The sequence below is a fragment of the Pistacia vera genome, unplaced genomic scaffold (assembly GCF_008641045.1).
Source record: "Pistacia vera cultivar Batoury unplaced genomic scaffold, PisVer_v2 Contig107, whole genome shotgun sequence".
Lineage (NCBI taxonomy): Eukaryota > Viridiplantae > Streptophyta > Magnoliopsida > Sapindales > Anacardiaceae > Pistacia > Pistacia vera.
Genome location: NW_022195104.1, coordinates 30,323 through 53,043, shown reverse-complemented (window position 1 = coordinate 53,043; position 22,721 = coordinate 30,323). Strand labels below are relative to the sequence as shown.

The 22,721-nt window shown below is 36.1% G+C and overlaps 4 protein-coding genes and 1 non-coding gene across 23 annotated transcripts; 3 read left to right on the top strand and 2 right to left on the bottom strand.

Moving 5' to 3' along the window:
- The first annotated feature begins 833 nt into the window (after positions 1 to 833).
- LOC116131665 (putative pentatricopeptide repeat-containing protein At1g13630) lies at positions 834 to 4,780 on the top strand. Of its 10 annotated transcripts, none has more exons than XM_031417341.1 (5): positions 1,095 to 1,224; positions 1,587 to 3,722; positions 4,057 to 4,272; positions 4,360 to 4,586; positions 4,716 to 4,780. In XM_031417341.1, exons 1-2 carry the CDS (start codon positions 1,209 to 1,211, stop codon positions 3,653 to 3,655), a joined length of 2,085 nt encoding a protein of 694 aa, XP_031273201.1. In that variant the 5' UTR covers positions 1,095 to 1,208; the 3' UTR covers positions 3,656 to 3,722; positions 4,057 to 4,272; positions 4,360 to 4,586; positions 4,716 to 4,780. The 10 variants fall into 10 exon arrangements, with proteins under 10 accessions (XP_031273244.1, XP_031273201.1, XP_031273212.1 ...); XM_031417352.1 differs by having other exon boundaries at positions 4,360 to 4,533; positions 4,716 to 4,779; XM_031417357.1 differs by having other exon boundaries at positions 4,360 to 4,388; positions 4,716 to 4,777.
- A 2,157-nt stretch (positions 4,781 to 6,937) lies between these two features.
- Positions 6,938 to 11,801, top strand: LOC116131602 (putative pentatricopeptide repeat-containing protein At1g13630). Of its 10 annotated transcripts, none has more exons than XM_031417298.1 (5): positions 6,938 to 7,569; positions 7,932 to 10,067; positions 10,402 to 10,617; positions 10,705 to 10,733; positions 11,061 to 11,801. In XM_031417298.1, the coding sequence occupies exons 1-2, from the start codon at positions 7,119 to 7,121 to the stop codon at positions 9,998 to 10,000; spliced, it is 2,520 nt and encodes an 839-aa protein (XP_031273158.1). In that variant the 5' UTR covers positions 6,938 to 7,118; the 3' UTR covers positions 10,001 to 10,067; positions 10,402 to 10,617; positions 10,705 to 10,733; positions 11,061 to 11,801. The 10 variants fall into 10 exon arrangements, with proteins under 10 accessions (XP_031273158.1, XP_031273150.1, XP_031273146.1 ...); XM_031417290.1 differs by having other exon boundaries at positions 10,705 to 10,878; XM_031417286.1 differs by having other exon boundaries at positions 10,705 to 10,931.
- Positions 11,802 to 14,798: 2,997 nt separating this feature from the next.
- Positions 14,799 to 16,336, top strand: LOC116131779 (UDP-glycosyltransferase 89A2-like). Its single transcript, XM_031417457.1, has one exon. It carries the CDS (start codon positions 14,904 to 14,906, stop codon positions 16,287 to 16,289), a length of 1,386 nt encoding a protein of 461 aa, XP_031273317.1. The 5' UTR covers positions 14,799 to 14,903; the 3' UTR covers positions 16,290 to 16,336.
- Positions 16,337 to 16,762: 426 nt separating this feature from the next.
- Positions 16,763 to 16,834, bottom strand: TRNAD-GUC. Its single transcript has one exon. It is a non-coding gene; the product is annotated as a tRNA-Asp (tRNA).
- A 3,314-nt stretch (positions 16,835 to 20,148) lies between these two features.
- Positions 20,149 to 21,956, bottom strand: LOC116131859 (UDP-glycosyltransferase 89A2-like). The gene has a single exon (XM_031417527.1). It carries the CDS (start codon positions 21,862 to 21,864, stop codon positions 20,452 to 20,454), a length of 1,413 nt encoding a protein of 470 aa, XP_031273387.1. The 5' UTR covers positions 21,865 to 21,956; the 3' UTR covers positions 20,149 to 20,451.
- Positions 21,957 to 22,721: the final 765 nt, after the last annotated feature.

The following is a 22,721-nucleotide window of genomic DNA, read 5'->3' as shown; positions in this document are numbered from 1 at the left end:
TTTGAAATTAATAAATTGAAAATTAGTTTTAAAACAAGGACATTATTAAGTCGTGTATAAACTTTTCAGATTTTATCAATAGGAGGACAAATGTTATAATTGTTAGATTAAGGGGTAATGATCAATTACTTATAGTTAGATTTAACTTTACATGAGAGTAAAGAGGTAATTGAATATATTTAAATTATTATTTAAAAAAAATAATTATCAAATTTTAAATTTTAAATTTTAAATTACAATATGAAATTGTTGATTCAATATAGATATGAGGAGGACCCAAAACCCCCTTTTTTTAAAAAATAAATAATTATCAAATTAAAAAATTAAAATTACAATATGAAATTGTTGATTCAATATAGAAATGAGGAGGACCCAAAACCCATGCAGTCTTAGAAATGAGAAATCACATGGCTTGCTACAGAAAAGACACAATTGGTAATTAAAATTAATCAGAGGTTTATTGCCCAATAATTGATAATTTTTAGGATAAAATATATAATTTAATTATTAACGTATCTGTTCAAAACCACGTCGTCTCGGCTCTTATTCGGTTTCTTCCCCCTCGATCAATACTTGCCCTAAAACCCTTTCTTTTGGAGAATCTGGACATTCAAAATTGCCGGGAAACTAACGGCTCTTCTAAACCCTTAATTTCTATTTCAATCCTCAAATTGATTTCTCTCTTAAACCCTAATCCCCCTCAAAATTTCCCCAGAAACTAATAGAAAAGCAATTAAACGTTCCTTCCTTAAATCCTAAAACCCTCTACTTTCATGCTCACCAAATGGGCTCCTTTCCATTTATCTATCAAACGACAAATTATCTACCCTCTCTCTTCCTTACTCTTCTCTAAACCCTCAGTCTCCGCCGCACGTCTCGCTGGCGACGAACCCAGCACCTCAACTGCCTTAATTGATGCAAGCCGCAATGACCCCGTTTCCGAAATTGTTGTAAATATAAACAATTCAGAGTTTAAGAGACTTCTTGATTTGGGTTATTTGAGAAATATTGTATTAAGTCTGAGCGAGTCTCAGGTTGATCAGATTTTTTATCGTTTGAGGGTTCAGAATCCGGATCATGTGGTGGCGTTTTTTGATTGGTTGAGGATTGAGTTCGGGTTTAAGCTTCCACGGGTTTCGAGCTTTATTGTTTCACATGTTTTGGCGGGAAAGAGGAGATTCAAGGAGTTAAGGTCGGTCTTAGAGCAAATGCTGCAAAAGGAAGGTATTCGTTTTTTTTCTTTTTTATTAATTTTTTTTTTGTTATTATTTGTAAATAATGCGTATTTCAGTTTTTTGGTTTTCTGTTTGGTTTTCTGTTGGGCAATTCTTTTATTGGGCTCAGATGAGCATAATTTATTGTGTACTATTGAGTCTCAACTCTCAAGCAAGAAGTCATTTGAGTTTTTCTTAAATTATCCACAAATATTATTAATAGTCGCATCGCTTGATTGATTGATCTTGTTTTTCGATTTAGCTTATGTTTATTTGTTTGTCTGATTGTTACAATAAGTTTCATTTTTTATCTTTTAATTTTCGAAAATGTTGCTCATTTTGTTGTTTATAGATTTCTGTGATTTCTTCTAGGCTCTGGTTCTGCTCCTTTCCTTTGTGAGGTTCTCTTGAATGGCTTTAGGGGCTGGGAGACAAACAGAGAGGTATGGGATATGTTGGCATTTGTTTATTCAAGATCTGAGATGGTTCATGATGCCCTTTTCGTTCTTGTGAAAATGAAAGACTTGGACTTGAGAGCTTCTGTTCAAACCTATAACAGTCTTTTGTACAATTTGAGGCACACTGATATTATGTGGGATGTATATCATGACATCAAAGTTAGTGAGACTCCTATGAATGTATATACTAATTCCATACTTATAGATGGCTTATGCCAGCAGTCCAGACTACAAGATGCAGTTTTGTTCTTTCAGGAGACTGCAGGGAAGAAGTTTGGGCCTTCTGTTGTCTCTTTGAATACCATCATGTCTGGGTACTGTAAACTGGGTTTTGCTGAAGCTGCAAAGGCTTTTTTCGGTATGATGATCAAGTATGGCCTGCATCCTGATGCATATAGTTATAACATTCTTATTCATGGTTTGTGTGTAGCTGGTTCCATGGAAGAAGCATTGGAGTTCACAAATGACATGGAGAGGCATGGGGTGGAGCCTGATACAATAACCTACAGAATTCTTGCCAAAGGATTTCATTTGCTTGCTCGCATCAGTGGAGCTTGGAAGGTCCTTCAGAAAATGTTGATTAAAGGATTGAATCCAGATCTTGTTACATATACTGTCCTGATTTGCGGGCATTGCCAGATAGGGAATATTGAGGAAGGATTAAAGTTGCGAGAAGAGTTGCTCTCACAAGGTTTTCAGTTGAATGCCATCTCATACAGTGTACTACTCAGCAGCCTATGTAAATGTGGAAGAGTTGAGGAAGCATTGAGACTTCTTTATGAAATGGGAGCTACTGGCTTGAAGCCTGATCTCGTTACATATTCAATCCTCATTCATGGTCTTTGCAAGCAAGAAAAAATCCAAAATGCTATCCAACTATATAACAAAATGTGCTCCGAGAGAATCACACCTAATTCTTTTGCACAAGGTGCTATTCTTCGGGGCCTGTGCAAGAAAGAAATGATATCGGAGGCAAGACTGTATTTTGATAGTCTTACCAAAAGTGACTTGACACGGGATATTATTTTGTACAATATAATGATTGATGCGTATGTTAAAAGTGGTACCATTGGGGAGGCTGTCCAGTTGTACAAACAACTAGCTGAAAAAAGAATTAGTCCTAGTATAATAACTTTTAATTCCCTTATTTATGGATTCTGCAAGAAGGGAAAGGTAAACGAAGCTAGAAATTTTTTGGATACTATCAGATTGCATGGGTTGGAACCAAGTGCAGTAACTTATACCACTCTTATGAATGCATACTGTGAAGAAGGAAACATGCATAGCTTGTTTGAATTGCTGAGAGAAATGGAAGCAAAAACTATAGGACCAACTCATGTCACTTACACTGTTGTTATCAAAGGACTTTGCAGACAGTGGAAGCTGCAAGAAGCCATTCAATTGCTTGAGGATATGTTAGCTAAAGGTTTAACTCCTGATGAAATTACATATAATACCATCATCCAGAGTTTCTGCAAATGTAAAGACATAAGAAAAGCTTTTCAGTTACTCAATGAGATGTTGCTGCATAATCTTGAGCCTACACCTGTTACATATAATATTCTCATCAATGGTCTTTGTGTATATAGTGAGCTAAAAGATGCAGATAGTCTACTCTTTTCTCTTCAGGAACGTAATATCAATTTGACAAAAGTTGCTTACACAACAATAATCAAAGCACATTGTGTCAAGGGTGATGTGGACAGTGCGGTGATATTCTTCCGTCAAATGGTGGAGAAGGGGTTTGAAATTTCAATAAGAGATTATAGTGCTGTGATCAATAGACTGTGCAAAAGGTGTTTAATTACTGAAGCAAAATACTTTCTCTGCATGATGATGTCTGATGGCTTTCCTCCCGATCAAGAGATATGTGAAGTGATGCTTAATGCCTTTCATCAAGTTGGTGATATCAATTCATTTCATGAACTGGTTGCTAAGATGATCAAATCCGGCCTATTTGATGATAAATTAATGAGAAAGTAATGGTTCTCATATATCTCATTGGTGGAAAGATCGGCTGGTGAATTGACATCCGATTTTACTGCATTAGGTATTATTTTACACTGTAATATGCATCTCTCAACTATTTTTTAACTGCCAAATTGAATTCAGCTGTTGCTTATGATCATGTTTTTTCTACCCGATATTCATAAATAGTGAAAATACTACAATCCATTTCCTTCCTCTTTAATTGTGCATATTATTTATCCTTGAATCTAGGTCTTTTTAGGTCATCACTATCTTGGAAATAAAACCGTTCAGCCCCTTGATTATGTAAACTCTAGTTGGTCTGATAGTTTCTGAGCATTTTGAACAGGAGATTGTCTTCTCAAACTACAACCGAGATTATGAATCATGATCATCAACTTTTTTTTTTTTTTCAGTGGCAGCATAGTCAACGCCTTGAGAGTGTCCTAGATTCTACTCTATATTATGCCATAAGTCAACTGCGAGGAATGATCATCTTTATTTGTTTTTTAAACATTGGCAGTGGTGACATCACAACAACCATTTCCAGAATGATTATTAAAACCCTTCCCGCTGATATATTGCTGGAAAATTTGGTTAGTTTCTAAAACAAACCTGGAAGATATTTGCAGGTATCAAGCTTTTCAAGGATTCTATACTGAATTAATTATATCATAGTTGCATTTCCCTTCATTTTTTGTGAAATTATATATTTGCAGGATACTGGAGGTGCCAGGGAGATGGCATGGTAGTATTTGAATTGCACCATTTTATCTGGTTGCATGCCACACATAGCTAGTTACACAAAAACAAACTCTATATCATCAGTGGAAACAACTCAATCACTATATTCAATTGAAAGCTTCGTAGCATGCTGAAAAGATCAGAAAGTGGTGCGGTTGTGACCTTTCTCACAGCCAATACTTGAATCTTAACGCTTTAGATGGTGGAAAATTCCATTTCAACGTGACATTCCATTTTAAATACTTGCATTGTTTTCTTTCTTTTTTATGATTTCTTTCTTCCACTTTGAGGCTCGACCACCTCATATAACCTCCATCCTGTATGCTTGCAGGAAATGGAACTGGGCTATGAATCTGTTCATGTAACTTTGAAATAATCAGGTTTGAGTAGGGGTGCAGTCGAAGGAGGTTCTCCTGAAGGCTTTAGGGGTGGGAGACAAACAGAGAGGTATGGGATATGTTGGCATTTGTTTTTCAAGATCTGAGATGGTTCATGATGCCCTTTCGTTCTTGTGAAAATGAAAGACTTGGACTTGAGAGCTTCTGTTCAACCTAAACAGTCTTTGTACAATTTGAGGCACACTGATATTATGTGGGATGTATATCATGCATCAAAGTTAGTGAGACTCCTATGAAGTATATCTAATTCATACTTATAGATGGCTTATGCCAGCAGTCCAGACTACAAGATGCAGTTTTGTTCTTTCAGGAGACTGCAGGGAGAAGTTTGGGCCTTCTGTGTCTCTTTGAATACCATCATGTCTGGGTACTGTAAACTGGGTTTTGCTGAAGCTGCAAAGGCTTTTTTCGGTATGATGATCAAGTATGGCCTGCATCCTGTGCATATAGTTATAACATCTTATTCATGTGTGTGTGTAGCTGGTCCATGGAAGAAGCATTGGAGTTCACAAATGACATGGAGAGGCATGGGGTGGAGCCTGATACAATAAATACAGAATTCTTGCCAAAGGATTTCATTTGCTTGCTCGCATCAGTGGAGCTTGGAAGTCCTCAGAAAATGTTGATTAAAGGATTGAATCCAGATCTTGTTACATATACGTCCTGATTTGCGGGCCAATTGAAAAATAGTTTTAAAACAGGGACATTATTAAGTAATGTATAAACTTTTCAGATTTTATCAATAGGAGGACAAATGTTATAATTGTTAGATTAAGGGGTAATGATCAATTACTTAGAGTTAGATTTAACTTTACATAAGAGTAAAGAGGTAATTGAATATATTTAAGTTATTATTTAAAAAAAATAATTATCAAATTTTAAATTTTAAATTTTAAATTACAATATGAAATTGTTGATTCAATATAGAAATGAGGAGGACCCAAAACCCCTTTTTTTTAAAAAATAAAAATAATAATAATTATCAAATTAAAAAATTAAAATTACAATATGGAGTTGTTGATTCAATATAGAAATGAGGAGGACCCAAAACCCGTGCAGTCTTAGAAATGAGAAATCACATGGCTTGCTACAGAAAAGACACAATCGGTAATTAAAATTAAGGCTGAACGAAACGCATACCAAGGTTTTTTGAAACGACAGTTGGTAGTTTTAAAATGATAAATAGATACCTTTTATCATGTTTTGTTAGTGATTTTCATTTGATAATAGTAAAAAGACTAGAATATCTTTGAAAGTTTGATATTTTAGTTTTTTATAAATTTAAAAATTTCTAAAAAACCCCATAGGTTTGCTAATTTTACTAAATACCCCAATATCTAAAAATTTTGTAAAATAACAAAAACACCCCGCCACCCGTAGCCAGATTCCGGCCACCACCACCAAAATCTGGCCGGAATATTGCGTTACGACACATACCCATCGGATCTATGTCGTAACGCGTAGATCTGGCATTTTCTGACAAGATGCGTGGCTTATCTGGCCGGAAAAGACCAGATCTACGGTTAGATCTGGCCAAAAAATTACGTTACGACACAGACCCGTCGGATCCATGTCTTAACGTGTCGATCTCGTATTTTCCTGCCAGATCTACAGTTAGATCTAGCTGTCGAGGCCGGAAAAGGCTAGATTGATGCGTTACGACACAGACCCGACGGGTCTGTGTCGTAACGCAATATTCCGGCCAGATTCCGATGATGGTGGCCGGAATCTGGGACTGCGGTGGTGGGGGTGTTTTTGTTATTTTTTAAAATTTTTATATATTGGTGTATTTAGTTAAATTAGCAAACCTAGGGGGTTTTTTTTTAATTTTTAAATTTATAAAAAATTAAAATATCAAACTTTCAAAGGTATTCTAGTCTTTTCACTATTATCAAACGAAAATCACTAACAAAACATGATGGAATGTACCTATTTATCATTTCAAAACTTTTTGGATACCCACTTATCATTCCAGAAAACCTTGGGTATGCGTCGTTCGGCCTTAAAATTAATCAGAGGTTTATTGCCTAATAATTGATAATTTTTAGGATAAAATATATAATTTAATTATTAACATATCTGTTCAAAACCACGTCGTTTCGGCTCTTATTCGGTTTCTTCCCCCTCGATCAATACTTGCCCTAAACCCCTTTCTTCTGGAGAATCTGGACATTCAAAATTGCCGGGAAACTAACGGCTCTCTTAAACCCTTAATTTCTATTTCAATCCTCAAATTGATTTCTCTCTTAAACCCTAATCCCCCTCAAAATTTCCCCAGAAACTAATAGAAAAGCAATTAAACGTTCCTTCCTTAAATCCTAAAACCCTCTACTTTCATGCTCACCAAATGGGCTCCTTTCCATTTATCTATCAAACGACAAATCATCTACCCTCTCTCTTCCTTACTCTTCTCTAAACCCTCAGTCTCCGCCGCACGTCTCGCTGGCGACGAACCCAGCACCTCAACTGCCTTAATTGATGCAAGCCGCAATGACCCCGTTTCCGAAATTGTTGTAAATATAAACAATTCAGAGTTTAAGAGACTTCTTGATTTGGGTTATTTGAGAAATATTGTATTAAGTCTGAGCGAGTCTCAGGTTGATCAGATTTTTTATCGTTTGAGGGTTCAGAATCCGGATCATGTGGTGGCGTTTTTTGATTGGTTGAGGATTGAGTTCGGGTTTAAGCTTCCACGGGTTTCGAGCTTTATTGTTTCACATGTTTTGGCGGGAAAGAGGAGATTCAAGGAGTTAAGGTCGGTCTTAGAGCAAATGCTGCAAAAGGAAGGTATTCGTTTTTTTTCTTTTTTATTAATTTTTTTTTTGTTATTATTTGTAAATAATGCGTATTTCAGTTTTTTGGTTTTCTGTTTGGTTTTCTGTTGGGCAATTCTTTTATTGGGCTCAGATGAGCATAATTTATTGTGTACTATTGAGTCTCAACTCTCAAGCAAGAAGTCATTTGAGTTTTTCTTAAATTATCCACAAATATTATTAATAGTCGCATCGCTTGATTGATTGATCTTGTTTTTCGATTTAGCTTATGTTTATTTGTTTGTCTGATTGTTACAATAAGTTTCATTTTTTATCTTTTAATTTTCGAAAATGTTGCTCATTTTGTTGTTTATAGATTTCTGTGATTTCTTCTAGGCTCTGGTTCTGCTCCTTTCCTTTGTGAGGTTCTCTTGAATGGCTTTAGGGGCTGGGAGACAAACAGAGAGGTATGGGATATGTTGGCATTTGTTTATTCAAGATCTGAGATGGTTCATGATGCCCTTTTCGTTCTTGTGAAAATGAAAGACTTGGACTTGAGAGCTTCTGTTCAAACCTATAACAGTCTTTTGTACAATTTGAGGCACACTGATATTATGTGGGATGTATATCATGACATCAAAGTTAGTGAGACTCCTATGAATGTATATACTAATTCCATACTTATAGATGGCTTATGCCAGCAGTCCAGACTACAAGATGCAGTTTTGTTCTTTCAGGAGACTGCAGGGAAGAAGTTTGGGCCTTCTGTTGTCTCTTTGAATACCATCATGTCTGGGTACTGTAAACTGGGTTTTGCTGAAGCTGCAAAGGCTTTTTTCGGTATGATGATCAAGTATGGCCTGCATCCTGATGCATATAGTTATAACATTCTTATTCATGGTTTGTGTGTAGCTGGTTCCATGGAAGAAGCATTGGAGTTCACAAATGACATGGAGAGGCATGGGGTGGAGCCTGATACAATAACCTACAGAATTCTTGCCAAAGGATTTCATTTGCTTGCTCGCATCAGTGGAGCTTGGAAGGTCCTTCAGAAAATGTTGATTAAAGGATTGAATCCAGATCTTGTTACATATACTGTCCTGATTTGCGGGCATTGCCAGATAGGGAATATTGAGGAAGGATTAAAGTTGCGAGAAGAGTTGCTCTCACAAGGTTTTCAGTTGAATGCCATCTCATACAGTGTACTACTCAGCAGCCTATGTAAATGTGGAAGAGTTGAGGAAGCATTGAGACTTCTTTATGAAATGGGAGCTACTGGCTTGAAGCCTGATCTCGTTACATATTCAATCCTCATTCATGGTCTTTGCAAGCAAGAAAAAATCCAAAATGCTATCCAACTATATAACAAAATGTGCTCCGAGAGAATCACACCTAATTCTTTTGCACAAGGTGCTATTCTTCGGGGCCTGTGCAAGAAAGAAATGATATCGGAGGCAAGACTGTATTTTGATAGTCTTACCAAAAGTGACTTGACACGGGATATTATTTTGTACAATATAATGATTGATGCGTATGTTAAAAGTGGTACCATTGGGGAGGCTGTCCAGTTGTACAAACAACTAGCTGAAAAAAGAATTAGTCCTAGTATAATAACTTTTAATTCCCTTATTTATGGATTCTGCAAGAAGGGAAAGGTAAACGAAGCTAGAAATTTTTTGGATACTATCAGATTGCATGGGTTGGAACCAAGTGCAGTAACTTATACCACTCTTATGAATGCATACTGTGAAGAAGGAAACATGCATAGCTTGTTTGAATTGCTGAGAGAAATGGAAGCAAAAACTATAGGACCAACTCATGTCACTTACACTGTTGTTATCAAAGGACTTTGCAGACAGTGGAAGCTGCAAGAAGCCATTCAATTGCTTGAGGATATGTTAGCTAAAGGTTTAACTCCTGATGAAATTACATATAATACCATCATCCAGAGTTTCTGCAAATGTAAAGACATAAGAAAAGCTTTTCAGTTACTCAATGAGATGTTGCTGCATAATCTTGAGCCTACACCTGTTACATATAATATTCTCATCAATGGTCTTTGTGTATATAGTGAGCTAAAAGATGCAGATAGTCTACTCTTTTCTCTTCAGGAACGTAATATCAATTTGACAAAAGTTGCTTACACAACAATAATCAAAGCACATTGTGTCAAGGGTGATGTGGACAGTGCGGTGATATTCTTCCGTCAAATGGTGGAGAAGGGGTTTGAAATTTCAATAAGAGATTATAGTGCTGTGATCAATAGACTGTGCAAAAGGTGTTTAATTACTGAAGCAAAATACTTTCTCTGCATGATGATGTCTGATGGCTTTCCTCCCGATCAAGAGATATGTGAAGTGATGCTTAATGCCTTTCATCAAGTTGGTGATATCAATTCATTTCATGAACTGGTTGCTAAGATGATCAAATCCGGCCTATTTGATGATAAATTAATGAGAAAGTAATGGTTCTCATATATCTCATTGGTGGAAAGATCGGCTGGTGAATTGACATCCGATTTTACTGCATTAGGTATTATTTTACACTGTAATATGCATCTCTCAACTATTTTTTAACTGCCAAATTGAATTCAGCTGTTGCTTATGATCATGTTTTTTCTACCCGATATTCATAAATAGTGAAAATACTACAATCCATTTCCTTCCTCTTTAATTGTGCATATTATTTATCCTTGAATCTAGGTCTTTTTAGGTCATCACTATCTTGGAAATAAAACCGTTCAGCCCCTTGATTATGTAAACTCTAGTTGGTCTGATAGTTTCTGAGCATTTTGAACAGGAGATTGTCTTCTCAAACTACAACCGAGATTATGAATCATGATCATCAACTTTTTTTTTTTTTTCAGTGGCAGCATAGTCAACGCCTTGAGAGTGTCCTAGATTCTACTCTATATTATGCCATAAGTCAACTGCGAGGAATGATCATCTTTATTTGTTTTTTAAACATTGGCAGTGGTGACATCACAACAACCATTTCCAGAATGATTATTAAAACCCTTCCCGCTGATATATTGCTGGAAAATTTGGTTAGTTTCTAAAACAAACCTGGAAGATATTTGCAGGTATCAAGCTTTTCAAGGATTCTATACTGAATTAATTATATCATAGTTGCATTTCCCTTCATTTTTTGTGAAATTATATATTTGCAGGATACTGGAGGTGCCAGGGAGATGGCATGGTAGTATTTGAATTGCACCATTTTATCTGGTTGCATGCCACACATAGCTAGTTACACAAAAACAAACTCTATATCATCAGTGGAAACAACTCAATCACTATATTCAATTGAAAGCTTCGTAGCATGCTGAAAAGATCAGAAAGTGGTGCGGTTGTGACCTTTCTCACAGCCAATACTTGAATCTTAACGCTTTAGATGGTGGAAAATTCCATTTCAACGTGACATTCCATTTTAAATACTTGCATTGTTTTCTTTCTTTTTTATGATTTCTTTCTTCCACTTTGAGGCTCGACCACCTCATATAACCTCCATCCTGTATGCTTGCAGGAAATGGAACTGGGCTATGAATCTGTTCATGTAACTTTGAAATAATCAGGTTTGAGTAGGGGTGCAGTCGAACCGAGTAGCTCGTGCTTGTTCGTCACGAACTCAGGCTTATTTCGTCAAAAGACGAGTAGTTCACGAGTTGAGCTCCACCTTCAAGCTCGCAAAAGGTGTCGAGCTTTTCTGGGCTCGATTCGAACTACTCACGATCTTCAAATTGCTTGCGTCGTCATTCGAGTCGGTGAAGCTCGTGAGCTTGATCGACGTTTCAGCTCGCATAAGATCAGATTTGCCCTAAAATCTAAAACAAAGACACTCGGCTGCAAATCCCTAAAACAAAGACATTTCCCTTCAAGCTATTTCACCTCCCCCTCCACCGTCACCACCGTCATCTTCACTTCTTCACACCGTAAAGTCTGAGACGCCACCCTTCATTGAGCAACCACCAGATGGCTTCTTCTTGTTTGCTTGTTGCTATGTTTGTGTGCAGGTGGTTGGAGAGGGACAGTAGGCTGGGTGCTTTTGGCGGTGTTGGTGGGTTTGTGTGGATGTGATGTCAACCTCTTAGGAGCCTGGGGGTTTCAGTGGGCTGGTGGTTTTGTGCGGAGCTGGTGGGTTTTGTTTCCTGTGCTTGTTTTCTAGGCTGGTTTTGTTTTTCTGTTTGTTGGTGTTTAGGGGTTTTTGTATAGTGTTTCGCCTTTTGTGCTCCTGGTGTGGGCTGTTTGTAAAAGATTTTGTGGAAGTTGATTTACAGCTTGGTTTTGGATTGCTTGAATGATTTTAGAGCTTGTTTTTGGATGAAGGTTTGCACCCTAAGTGTTTGAGTTTTTGCCTGAGTGAACAGCAGAAGACAGAAGCAGTTTACATTGGTTTTTGCAGTTGCAGGTTAAACCGAGCTTGGCTCGTACTTAACTCTAGTCAAGCCGAGCCAAGCTCGAGCTAAGCTTTTTTCTATCAAGCCAAGCTTGCTCGAGCTCGAGCTAACTTTTCCTTATCAAGCCGAGCTTGAGCTCGAGCCACTGCTTAACTAATTCGAGCCGAGCTCGAGCCACTACTTAACTGTTTCAAGCTGAGCTTGAGCCAGCCATTACTCGGCTCGCTCGTATGCACCCCTAAGTTTGAGCTATGCTGATGATTGATGAATCAATAATCTAAATATAAAACTGTATTACTTATACAGCATGCTGAAATAAAGATTGACAGTAGTAATGTGAATTGTTCTACAAAGAATGTAGTTCATTATATATTTCTGTTTTGGTATGTACAGTTGACGAAAATTACAACCAGGATGAAAAAAAATTTAAAGCTGTATTAAGTCTTTTTTTTTTTTTTTTTTTTTTTTTTTGCATTCTAAAAATATGAAATGATAAGTTATAAACGTTATTTTACCATTTAAGAAATTAAAGTCTCAAAAATCATTCCATAAATGAGAAATAAAGTTCATTTTATGTTACTTTTAATTTCAAATAAATATAAAAGTAAAATTCAACTTTCATTTGCCGGTAGCAAATAACAAAATGTTATGGATATATTTATTAGTTAAAAAATCAGAGTAATACTATTCATCCTCAAATTTTACATCCCAAATGTTGTGTTATCATTAGGGATGGGCCGGATGGCAACAGGCTGGGGTGTGGGCTGGGGATCGCCATCCCTGTCCGTGGCCTAATCTCCATTTAAAATAAACGGAGATCAGCCGGAGATTCCCTGAAATTAAAGCCAAACCTCGTCCCCGCCCCGAAATTCTTAATTCTTTTGTTGTTTTTTTTTTTTTTCTCTTTCTAGAATATATTATATTGATTTTTTTTTTTTTTTTGAGAGAATTAGATTCTTGGCATATATATATATATTTTTTTTTTCTATAAGTTCAAAAGTATATTCTTGTATGAGTGGGAGTTTTAAATACATACTTTAAAGAGTAATGTTACAATTACAACACATTCCTACATACTTTAAATCATGATAGTAACAATACAACCCTTAGTGAATAAAATTAGTAAGTAAACCAATAACTAGAGAAAATATCTTTATTAATATAAAGTATAAGTATCATCATAATACAGTAAAATCTCTCTATAGTTATACTCTATATAAGAATAAACTCTACATAGTTATAAAAAATTCTAGTCCCGATTTAAGATAGTTATAAATAAAAATAAACTCCACATTGTAATAAGTTATAATTTTTCTAATTCCCGCCTTAAGGAAAGTTGCCTCTACATAGTAATAATTGTCTATATATTATTAAAAAAAATATGTTATGTAAAATTAAAAGTTTAAAATGAAATAAAATATTTATTTAAAATTGTTTCGGATAATAATTTATGTTTTATAATTGTTATCACATCTTTTACCTTACGAGTACGTAATAGCTCGTTAGCATGGATACCTTCTTGTTAAAGCCAAAATATTTTTAGTTTCTCAAGCATGTTTAGAGCTTCATGGCACAAGACTTTTTGTATTTCCGTACTATTATCCTTAGGATTATTTCCTTTCTCTTCTTATTTAATTGCAACAATAATTTCTCTTTTGGTTAAAGTATACACAATTTGTTTCTCATTTGGATAATCGAATAAGACATTAATATCCATTCGATTAGTATAGTGAATTTGTCGAATCTGATCACTCAATTCTATAGTGACTCTTTTATTCTCTTCATTCACTTTATTTGTAACTAACAATTCATTGACATTAGTGATCCTTATTTTGCAACGCTTAAAACCATTGACAATTGTCTGTGGCTTCACATTAATTGACCATGCATCAATTGTATTTACAGTTCTATCATTGACACTTATTTTGATTGGTTCTAAGAAACGATCTTTTATTCGTTTCAAAAGTAGGCAATTGAAACGCTGTATTGAAATTCTAATATTACTAAAATATGAATTGAAATCTTAATACTGTATTACTAAAACATGAATTATAAAATAAGAAATCAAAACTATAATTTTTGTAACTATACCTCCATTAAGTTATAACCTCTTTATAGCAATAAAATTAGTTAGTCTCAACATTATGACTGAGAGGTTTTACTGTATATATATATATATATTGCTTTTCAGTTAATTTTAATGGAAAATGGTTAAATGACGTTAATACCCTCGATCGCCTACCCCCCGCAACATTAGCCCGCCTACGGACCAAACAACCTCTATCTTGTCCACCAAACAGACCCTTTTCCCATCCAAGCACAGTCCAACATCATTTCCCAAACAGCCCCACTCCTCATGCAAGCACACTCCAACTGTCCAACAGTCCAACACCATCTCTCAAACAGTACAACCATCATCCACCATCCTTTACAACCACAAACATATTGGTATTCATTCAAGAATTAATCACAAATCAAACATTATCAGAATAAAAATTAATAAACCTAAAGCAAAAAGGGCTTGAAATTTACTCTTACATATATACTTTTGTTATAGAATAGTTGAAGAGGGACTCTAATAAAATTAAACAGAATTATTAGAGCTTAAAGCGAGAGCTTCTCTTATTTTCTCTTCTCCTGAAATACAAGTGAGGGACTAGCATTTATAAAGAATTTCCACCGCCCATGAAACCAATGATCTAATCTCAAGTTGTAAACCAAATGAGTAATGGTATCGTTATGGAAAAATGTATACCAAAATTATGCACGTGGCATCATTCTCTTTTTTAAAAAAAAAAAATTCCTAATTAATCGAGAGTCAACATGAATTCGCTATCCATTTTTCTTTTGAAAAAGATAACAGGTGAATGAGTGATGCTAGACGACAGTCCAATCTCACCGCCTCCTTATAACAATCAACCATGCATCTTCACTCTCAATCTAAACACTGATCACCACCACTCATAGCCGCCATGTACACCTCCACCTCCACTCATCTCTTAATCTTTCCTTACCCTGCTCAAGGTCACATGCTCGCTCTCCTCGATCTCACCCACCACTTATCTCTCCATAATTTCACCATCACCATTTTAGTTACTCCCAAAAACCTCCCAATTCTCACTCCTCTCCTCAACTCTCACCCTCGTATTCAAACCCTACTTCTCCCCTTCCCCTCCCACCCTTCCATCCCTCCCGGCGTTGAAAACGTCAAAGAACTCGGTAACGCTGGAAACTTCCCTGTCATGTCCGCTTTGGTCAAACTTTTTGACCCCATAATCCACTGGTTTCACTCCCACCCCAATCCACCTGTTGCCATCATATCTGATTTCTTTCTTGGTTGGACTTTAGACCTCGCTCGTCACCTTAATATTATCAGAATCGCTTTTTTCTCAGTCAGTGCCCTTTTGCCATCGGTTTTTGATTATTGTTGGAACCATTTTCATGATGTCAAGTCTTCCACTGTTGTTGAATTGCATGGCTTGCCAAAATCTCCGATTTTTAAGCAAGAGCAACTCCCTTCTGTGTTTAGACGGTATAAAGAATCGGATCCTGATTCGGAGTTCGTGAAAGATTGCTTGTTGAAAAATACTTTGAGTTGGGGTTGTGTATTCAATTCTTTTGAGGATCTGGAAGGCGAGTATTTGGATTATTTGAAAACAAAAATAGGTCACAGTCGTGTTTTTGGCATTGGCCCAATTTCTTCACTGGGTACAGGGTCAAAATCTGCAAATGACCCGAATTTGAGTCCGAATGACTATTCGTTGAAGTGGCTAGACCGGTGCCCGGATGGCTCAGTGCTTTACGTCTGCTTCGGGAGTCAAAAGCCGTTAACAAGCGAACAAATGAAGGCTTTGGCTTTAGGGCTTGAAAAAAGTGGGATCCTATTTTTATGGGTCGTTAAAATGGGTGAGGGGTACGGGACGATACCCGAAGGGTTTGAGGAGCGGGTGACGGGTCGAGGGTTGATTGTGAAGGGGTGGGCTCCTCAAGTGTCAATATTAAATCATAAAGCGGTGGGCGGATTCTTGAGTCATTGCGGGTGGAACTCAGTATTAGAAGTAATAGTGAGCGGGGTGATGGTATTGGGTTGGCCCATGGAGGCAGATCAGTTTGTTAATGCAAGATTGCTGGTGGAGGACATGGGCGTGGCTGTTAGGGTGTGCGAGGGTGCTGACTCGGTGCCTGACTCAATCGAGTTGGGGAGAGTGATTTCTCAGGCGATGAATCAGTGTGGTGAAGTTAAGGTTAGAGCCAAGGAGTTGAAGGAGAAAGCTTTGGCAGCTGTGAAAAGCGGTGGGAGCTCGGCAAAGGATTTGGAAAGACTTGTGCAAGAACTGAAAAATCTTCAAGATAAATGAGGTTTAATTACAATTTCATGAATCATAAGTAATAATGTCTTTGATTTCAAGATCATAGTTTATTATTAATGTTAAATATTTAATTATAATTTTTGAAGCATTACAATAGACAGTTTTTTTAACGATTAAATGGATCAAAAAAGAAAGTAAAAATAAACACATTTCCAGGTTAGTTTTAGATTTCTGGAATTGAATGATTAGAGTTAGTTTTAGATTTATGAAATTAAATTAATAGTTACATAAAACTAGAAGTAGAGATAAAACAAAAATTGTGAAATTTAAGAGAAAGAAAAACAAAAAATGTTAAAACAAGTATATTGAATTATTAGCTACATAAAACTAGAATTATAGGAAAACAAAAATTTGGTAAAAAAATTGAAAGAGAAGCAAAATTTGAGAAAGAATTGAAAGCGAAAAAAAAAAATATTGAATGAAACTAGAAAAATTGAAAAGAAGAAAAGTCAAAAAATATTCGCCGTTGCCGGGGATCGAACCCGGGTCACCCGCGTGACAGGCGGGAATACTCACCACTATACTACAACGACCTATTGATATTAATTGTAAAAGAATTTTTTAAATTTCTATTTTGACTTGTTAATATTAAGACCCCATCTAATTTATATTTTGATTTTGAACTTTTAATGAAAAACTTTAAGGAAATTACTATAAGATTATATTATTTTTATCATTAATTAATAATGACAGAAACTACTTTTCTTATACTCATTATTATTATTATCTATTTAGTCTTATAAGTATCGGATTACTCAAAATTTTCTATCAACTAATCAAACATTAGGTGAGTTTTTAACTATAACTTGTTTTGTTTCAATTCATAACTTTTTTAATTTCACATAAAATCTAATTCATGAGTCTAATACATGTTTATTTCCATTATTATTTTTGGGATATATTTAATATTTTAACTACATAAATTTTAATTTCATACTACAATAGGGGTGTTAGACGAGCCAAGCTACTCGGGCTCGGCTCGAGTAGTTCGCATGCCGAGTCAAGTTAAGTTCGAGCTTCTCAATATTCAGTTCGATTAGCACGCGAGCTTAGTCGAGATTGACTATTTTAATTTTATATTGATATCATATATATTAATATAAAATCGAAAACCATCAATTCTATCACCCACATAAAATGAGCTCGAGCCTACCATATATCTACCGAGCTTGAGTCCAATTGTTTCAATCAAACCAAGCTCAAGCTTATCAATACTTGGCTCGGCTCAGCTCAATTACCCCTTACCCACATGAACTGTGAGCCACACATTCTATGTCTATAATTCTCAACTACCTTGTTTTTTGCATGCCCAAAACGAGAGAAAACTTTTTTTTTTTTTAATAGAAAGACTTCATGCCACAATTGTGTTATACTGATTAAAAAAAATTAAGTTGTGTGTTTGAAACTTATATTTTATCTTTTTAATAACTTTTGAATCTTATTTAATAATTTTATAGGGGATAAAATTGTAATTAAGAAGTAAGTAATAATTGGGGTTAACTAAGATAAAAGGTGAGGGATAATTGCATCACTTTATTATAAACTAGATGGAAGGCTTGTACGTTGTGCGGGTATGTTTAGTGGTTGTTTTTGAAACAGTTTGTAAATAGTTTTATTGTAAAGTTTTAGTGGTTTGTAAATGCATGTGTTTGTGAGTTATTGGTATGGCCTATTTGGTTTGTAGAAATCGTTCACATTCACATTCAATATTTTGTCGAAATCTTTCACATTCACATTAAATGCTGAAATAGTTATCTGTTTGTTTATTGTTTTCTTCTATAGAAACCTTTGACATTCATATTCAAATTAAATGTTTTTTGGTTATATTGTTTAATCCCATAAATATTAAATAGTAATACTTCACATGCATTCAATGTATTGTAGAAACTAGGGGTGTTCAAAAGCGGTTAACCGAACCGGTTAATCGTTTTTTTGAACCGAACCGGTTTTTTGGTTTGGAAAAATTCCCGAACCGATTTAGAGGGAAAACTGGTTTTTCAGTTAATCGGTTTTCCTTTTTTTTTATTAATTTTTTTTAAATTTTTTCCTAAATTAAATTGTAAATATAAACAATACATATCTAAATAAAAATTAAACATTCATACATATTCATTGACCACTACTAACAATACATTAAAAATTGATACAAATAAAAGTCCAAAATGAAATTATTTTTTTATTTAATATATATTTGTAAAACCGGTTTCGGTTAACCGTTTTTTATTTTTTTCCGAACCGGTAACCGTAACCAAACTGTTTTTTCAATTAACCGATTTTTCGGTTCGATTATCGGTTTGGTTCGGTTTTTACATTTTTCTAAACACCCCTAATAGAAACCCTTGACATTCATATTCACAGTAATTGTTTTTGATGGTTGTATTGCTTTTGTCTATCTGAATGTGAGGGCATTTATATTATTCGTGAAAGGTTATACATGCATGAAATGAATTGAAGTATTAACTCATGCCAAATGAGTTTTGGTACCCTAATTTCAGGGGCCAAATTGACCATTCATTGTACTTGTCCCGTTTGCATTGCTATGGATTAAATTGTGAAAAATTTCTTGTCAAAGAAGATTTTTCTCTTATATTCATGATGTGGAACTTGAAATTGGAACCACGCATCAAAAGTTATTCCCATAAAAAAAAAAAGTCATAAGGGGAATGCATGGTAATAAAGTTGGAATCCCTTGTCCAAAGTATCATTCCAAAAGCTTCCATGAAAAGATTGTTCACAGCTCTTTATATTTTCCATTCATAAAATCAACCCACATCACAAATCCCTTTCTATTAAAAAAATGGCCACTATTGTTAGTTTGAAGATTGCTGGAAAGACGATGATGACAATCTACAGCCATAGATAAGGATGTCTTTGAGCAAAGTGAACTGAAGTCTTAACTCATAAGAAGGATATTGCAAAGGTTCTGAAATCCCATGTAGTCACGCTCTTCAATCTTCTCGATCATGTTGGATATGCCAACCCCACCTATTAACAAATGAAAAGATCAGTTTCAGATTTTGTCCAAGTAAAATGATATCTGAATGAAAAATGATATTATCAAGCTAGGCAAAATGGAGATTAGCACCAACCTAAAGATACTGCACTAACAAATATGATAAAGGCTAAAATGAAGATGATAAGCGATGCCCTTCCCAATAAAATAATCAGTTTTCTCACAATATGCTACCCAATTAAAGCAGCAACAGTAGCCACAGCAACAAAGTAGAGAGCTAAAAATCAATTGAAATTAGATAAACCATAGATCCAACATCTATATGCATTTCTTTGGAAATTTGTTTTTCCGATGTTTAGAAATTACATAAGGACAAATAATTGTGCAATTTGGGTGCCAGTGGGTCGCTTTTTGTAAGGTACATGAAAACGTTTCAAAAGGTAGTATTCTACAACTAACATGGATGAGGGCATGAGGCTATGTCGTACTTGATACCTACATAGAAGTCATCAAGAAGATTAAAACTAACAATATTTAGCAATGCTTTGACCGAGAGAAGGACAAATATGAATCTGCGCATATAAACAAAGTTTTCTTTAGACTTTTGGGATGTCACTATTTAATTGTTATAAATATTTAGGTAATTGTGAAAGGACTAACATAAATCTATATATATTTTAATTAGACATTTGGATGCCCAACATATGTTATTAATACTAATAAATAGCAATTCTATAGCTGAAATCTTTCATAACAATTATATATTAATAGAACTCCCAAGATCTTATATGGCATCGTACGCGGAATCCACATGACGATTAATAACAAGAATGAGCTTTAGTAATCTATATAAATATATATCAGTATTTTCATAAATTTAACACGTTTTTAAAACACTAAATTCAGTAATTTTGTGGAACAACTAAGGGGAGATTATTAACATCACGTAGCCAATTTTGCTGATGTAAAGAGTTGCATTGTGTAGGGTTCCCCCATCTTAGTTCTATTCTTTATTTATTATAAAATTACCAAAAAAAAAAATTATTTTAATACTTTCAACTACCCATTCTCATTCATGGTTGTTGAGATTCAACATGGAAAAGTTCCACTGGCTCTTCATATAATATAATAAATTCTTAAAAGAGACTATAATAATAGTTTTGCAGATGTTATTCTCTTTCACAACACAACTACACTTCATTTGACATGATGAAGTCTTCTCAGTTCTTGCACAAGTTTATCCAATTCCCGATTTGAGCTCCCACCGCTCTTCACCGCTGCTAAAGCCTTCTCTTTCGACTCCTTCGCTTTAATCTTCATTTCTGCACATTCACTGAATGACTCCGAAATAATCCTCCCTAACTCGGCCGAGTCAGGCACCGACTCAGCACCCTCACACACCCTAACCGCCACACCCATGTCATCAACCAAGAGCTTTGCATTAACAAATTGATCAGCCTCCATTGGCCAAGCCAATATCATCACCCCGCCCACGATTGCTTCCAAAGTAGAGTTCCACCCACAATGACTTAAAAATCCACCCACTGCTTTGTGATTTAATATTGCCACTTGGGGAACCCAACCTTTCAATATCAACCCTCGACATGCGACCCGTTCCTCAAACCCATCCGGTATTAACCCGTTTTTACTATCTGCCTGCCCGCAAAAACCCGTTTTAACCGCCCACAAAAATCGGGTCCCGCTTCTCTCGAGTCCTATTGCCAAAGCCTCTGTTTGTTCTTTGTTCAACGCCTTTTGACTCCCAAAGCAGACGTAAAGAACAGATCCATCCAGACATTCGTTCAGCCACTTGAAGATATTGGCATTCGGGTCCGAATCTGGGTTATTACCACGAGTTAAATTAGGACCCACCAAACTCAATGGTCCAACCCCGAAAACACGGTTATGACCCATTGCTGTCTTCAAATAATCCAAATACACACCTTCCAATGCCTCGGAAGAATTGAAAACGCAACCCCAACTCAAAAAATTTGCAACATATACCTCTTTCACAAACTCCCATTGTGGATCATCCCTCTTATACAGTCGAACTAGGGTAGGCAGATGCTCTTCCTTAAAAATCGGAGATCCTGGCAATTTATGAAGCTGAATAGCAGTCCCTGACTTGATTTCATCTAAATGATTCCAAAGATATTCAGAAACCGCAACTAAAAACGAACCAGAAGAGAAAAAAGCGATTCTGACAATGTTGAGGTGATGCGCAAGGCGTACAGTCCATCCCAGGAAGAAATCCGAAAGAATCGCAACTGGAGGGTTGGGGTGGGAATGAAACCAGTGAGTAATTGGGTCAAAGAGCTTGCCTAAAGCATTAATAATGGAGATGTTACCGGCGTTGCCCAAGTCTTTAACGTTTTCAACACCGTCGGGAATGGAGGGATGAGATGGGAACGGGAGGACCAAGGTTTGAATATCGGGGTGAACACTGAGAAGGGGAGTGAGAGTATGTAGGTTTTTGGGTGTGATGACGATGGTGATGGACAGATTAGAGAGAGCCAATTGGTGGGTGAGATCGAGCAACGGAAGCACGTGGCCTTGAGCTGGGTAAGGAAAGACGAGAATATGGGCTCTGGCGCCGTCGTGTGTGGACATGACTAGTGTTTTTGACGGAGACCAAATGAAGATGGGAGAATTGTTGAGGGTGTGTGGAAAGTGGGCTTCTGCGTGTAAAGACAGCACGCATTCTTTAGTGGTGGAATTTTGTGGATCATGATTAAACAAGTCAAACTTGTAGGACGGCTACAGGGTCCCGACGGGTCCAGATCCAAGCCACCAGTGGTCCAGTTGTTGACTTAACTAACTTCTTTGAGAGTTATTTACTATTCAAGCCTACCAATAGGTGATAATTAATTGATAAATGTTGATGCTCCGATTTCGGCACCAACCAATTGTCACGTGGGTTTTGCTATTTGATGAATTAATGCACGTGATAATGGATATATGAAATGAAATAAATACAGGAAAAATTTTTAAAGTGGTTCGGATGCTAAGGTAGCAAGTCCTACGTCCACTGAGTTGTATTGATTTTAGTGTGGGTCAGGTCGCGAAGCGGACTGACGTACAAAAAGTTATGAAAAGTAAGTGTTTTCTTTTACAAGAGAGAGAGTTATTTTTTTTTTGTAAAGAATGGCCGAATCCCCTTAATGGAGGGGTCTTCTTCATTTTATAACAAATTGAGGCGTGTAATCATCATTAAATCCATGGGTTGGTGTGATTGTCAGGATGTAATCCGGCTTTACGTCCCATTTTCCTTTTTCCAAGCTGATTTCGCACGACTTGCTGCAGAGGAATGGACGCGTGTGAGCCCCACATTACTTTGCAGGTCTGACGTGTGCATGCTGCCCTGACGGGAGCAGGTCACCCGTAACGTGACTCTTCCCACGTCAGCCTTTTGTTTTCCCGGGTATAACAGAAGCCCCCTAGTTTTTAAGGTTCGAGGAACGAGCCTT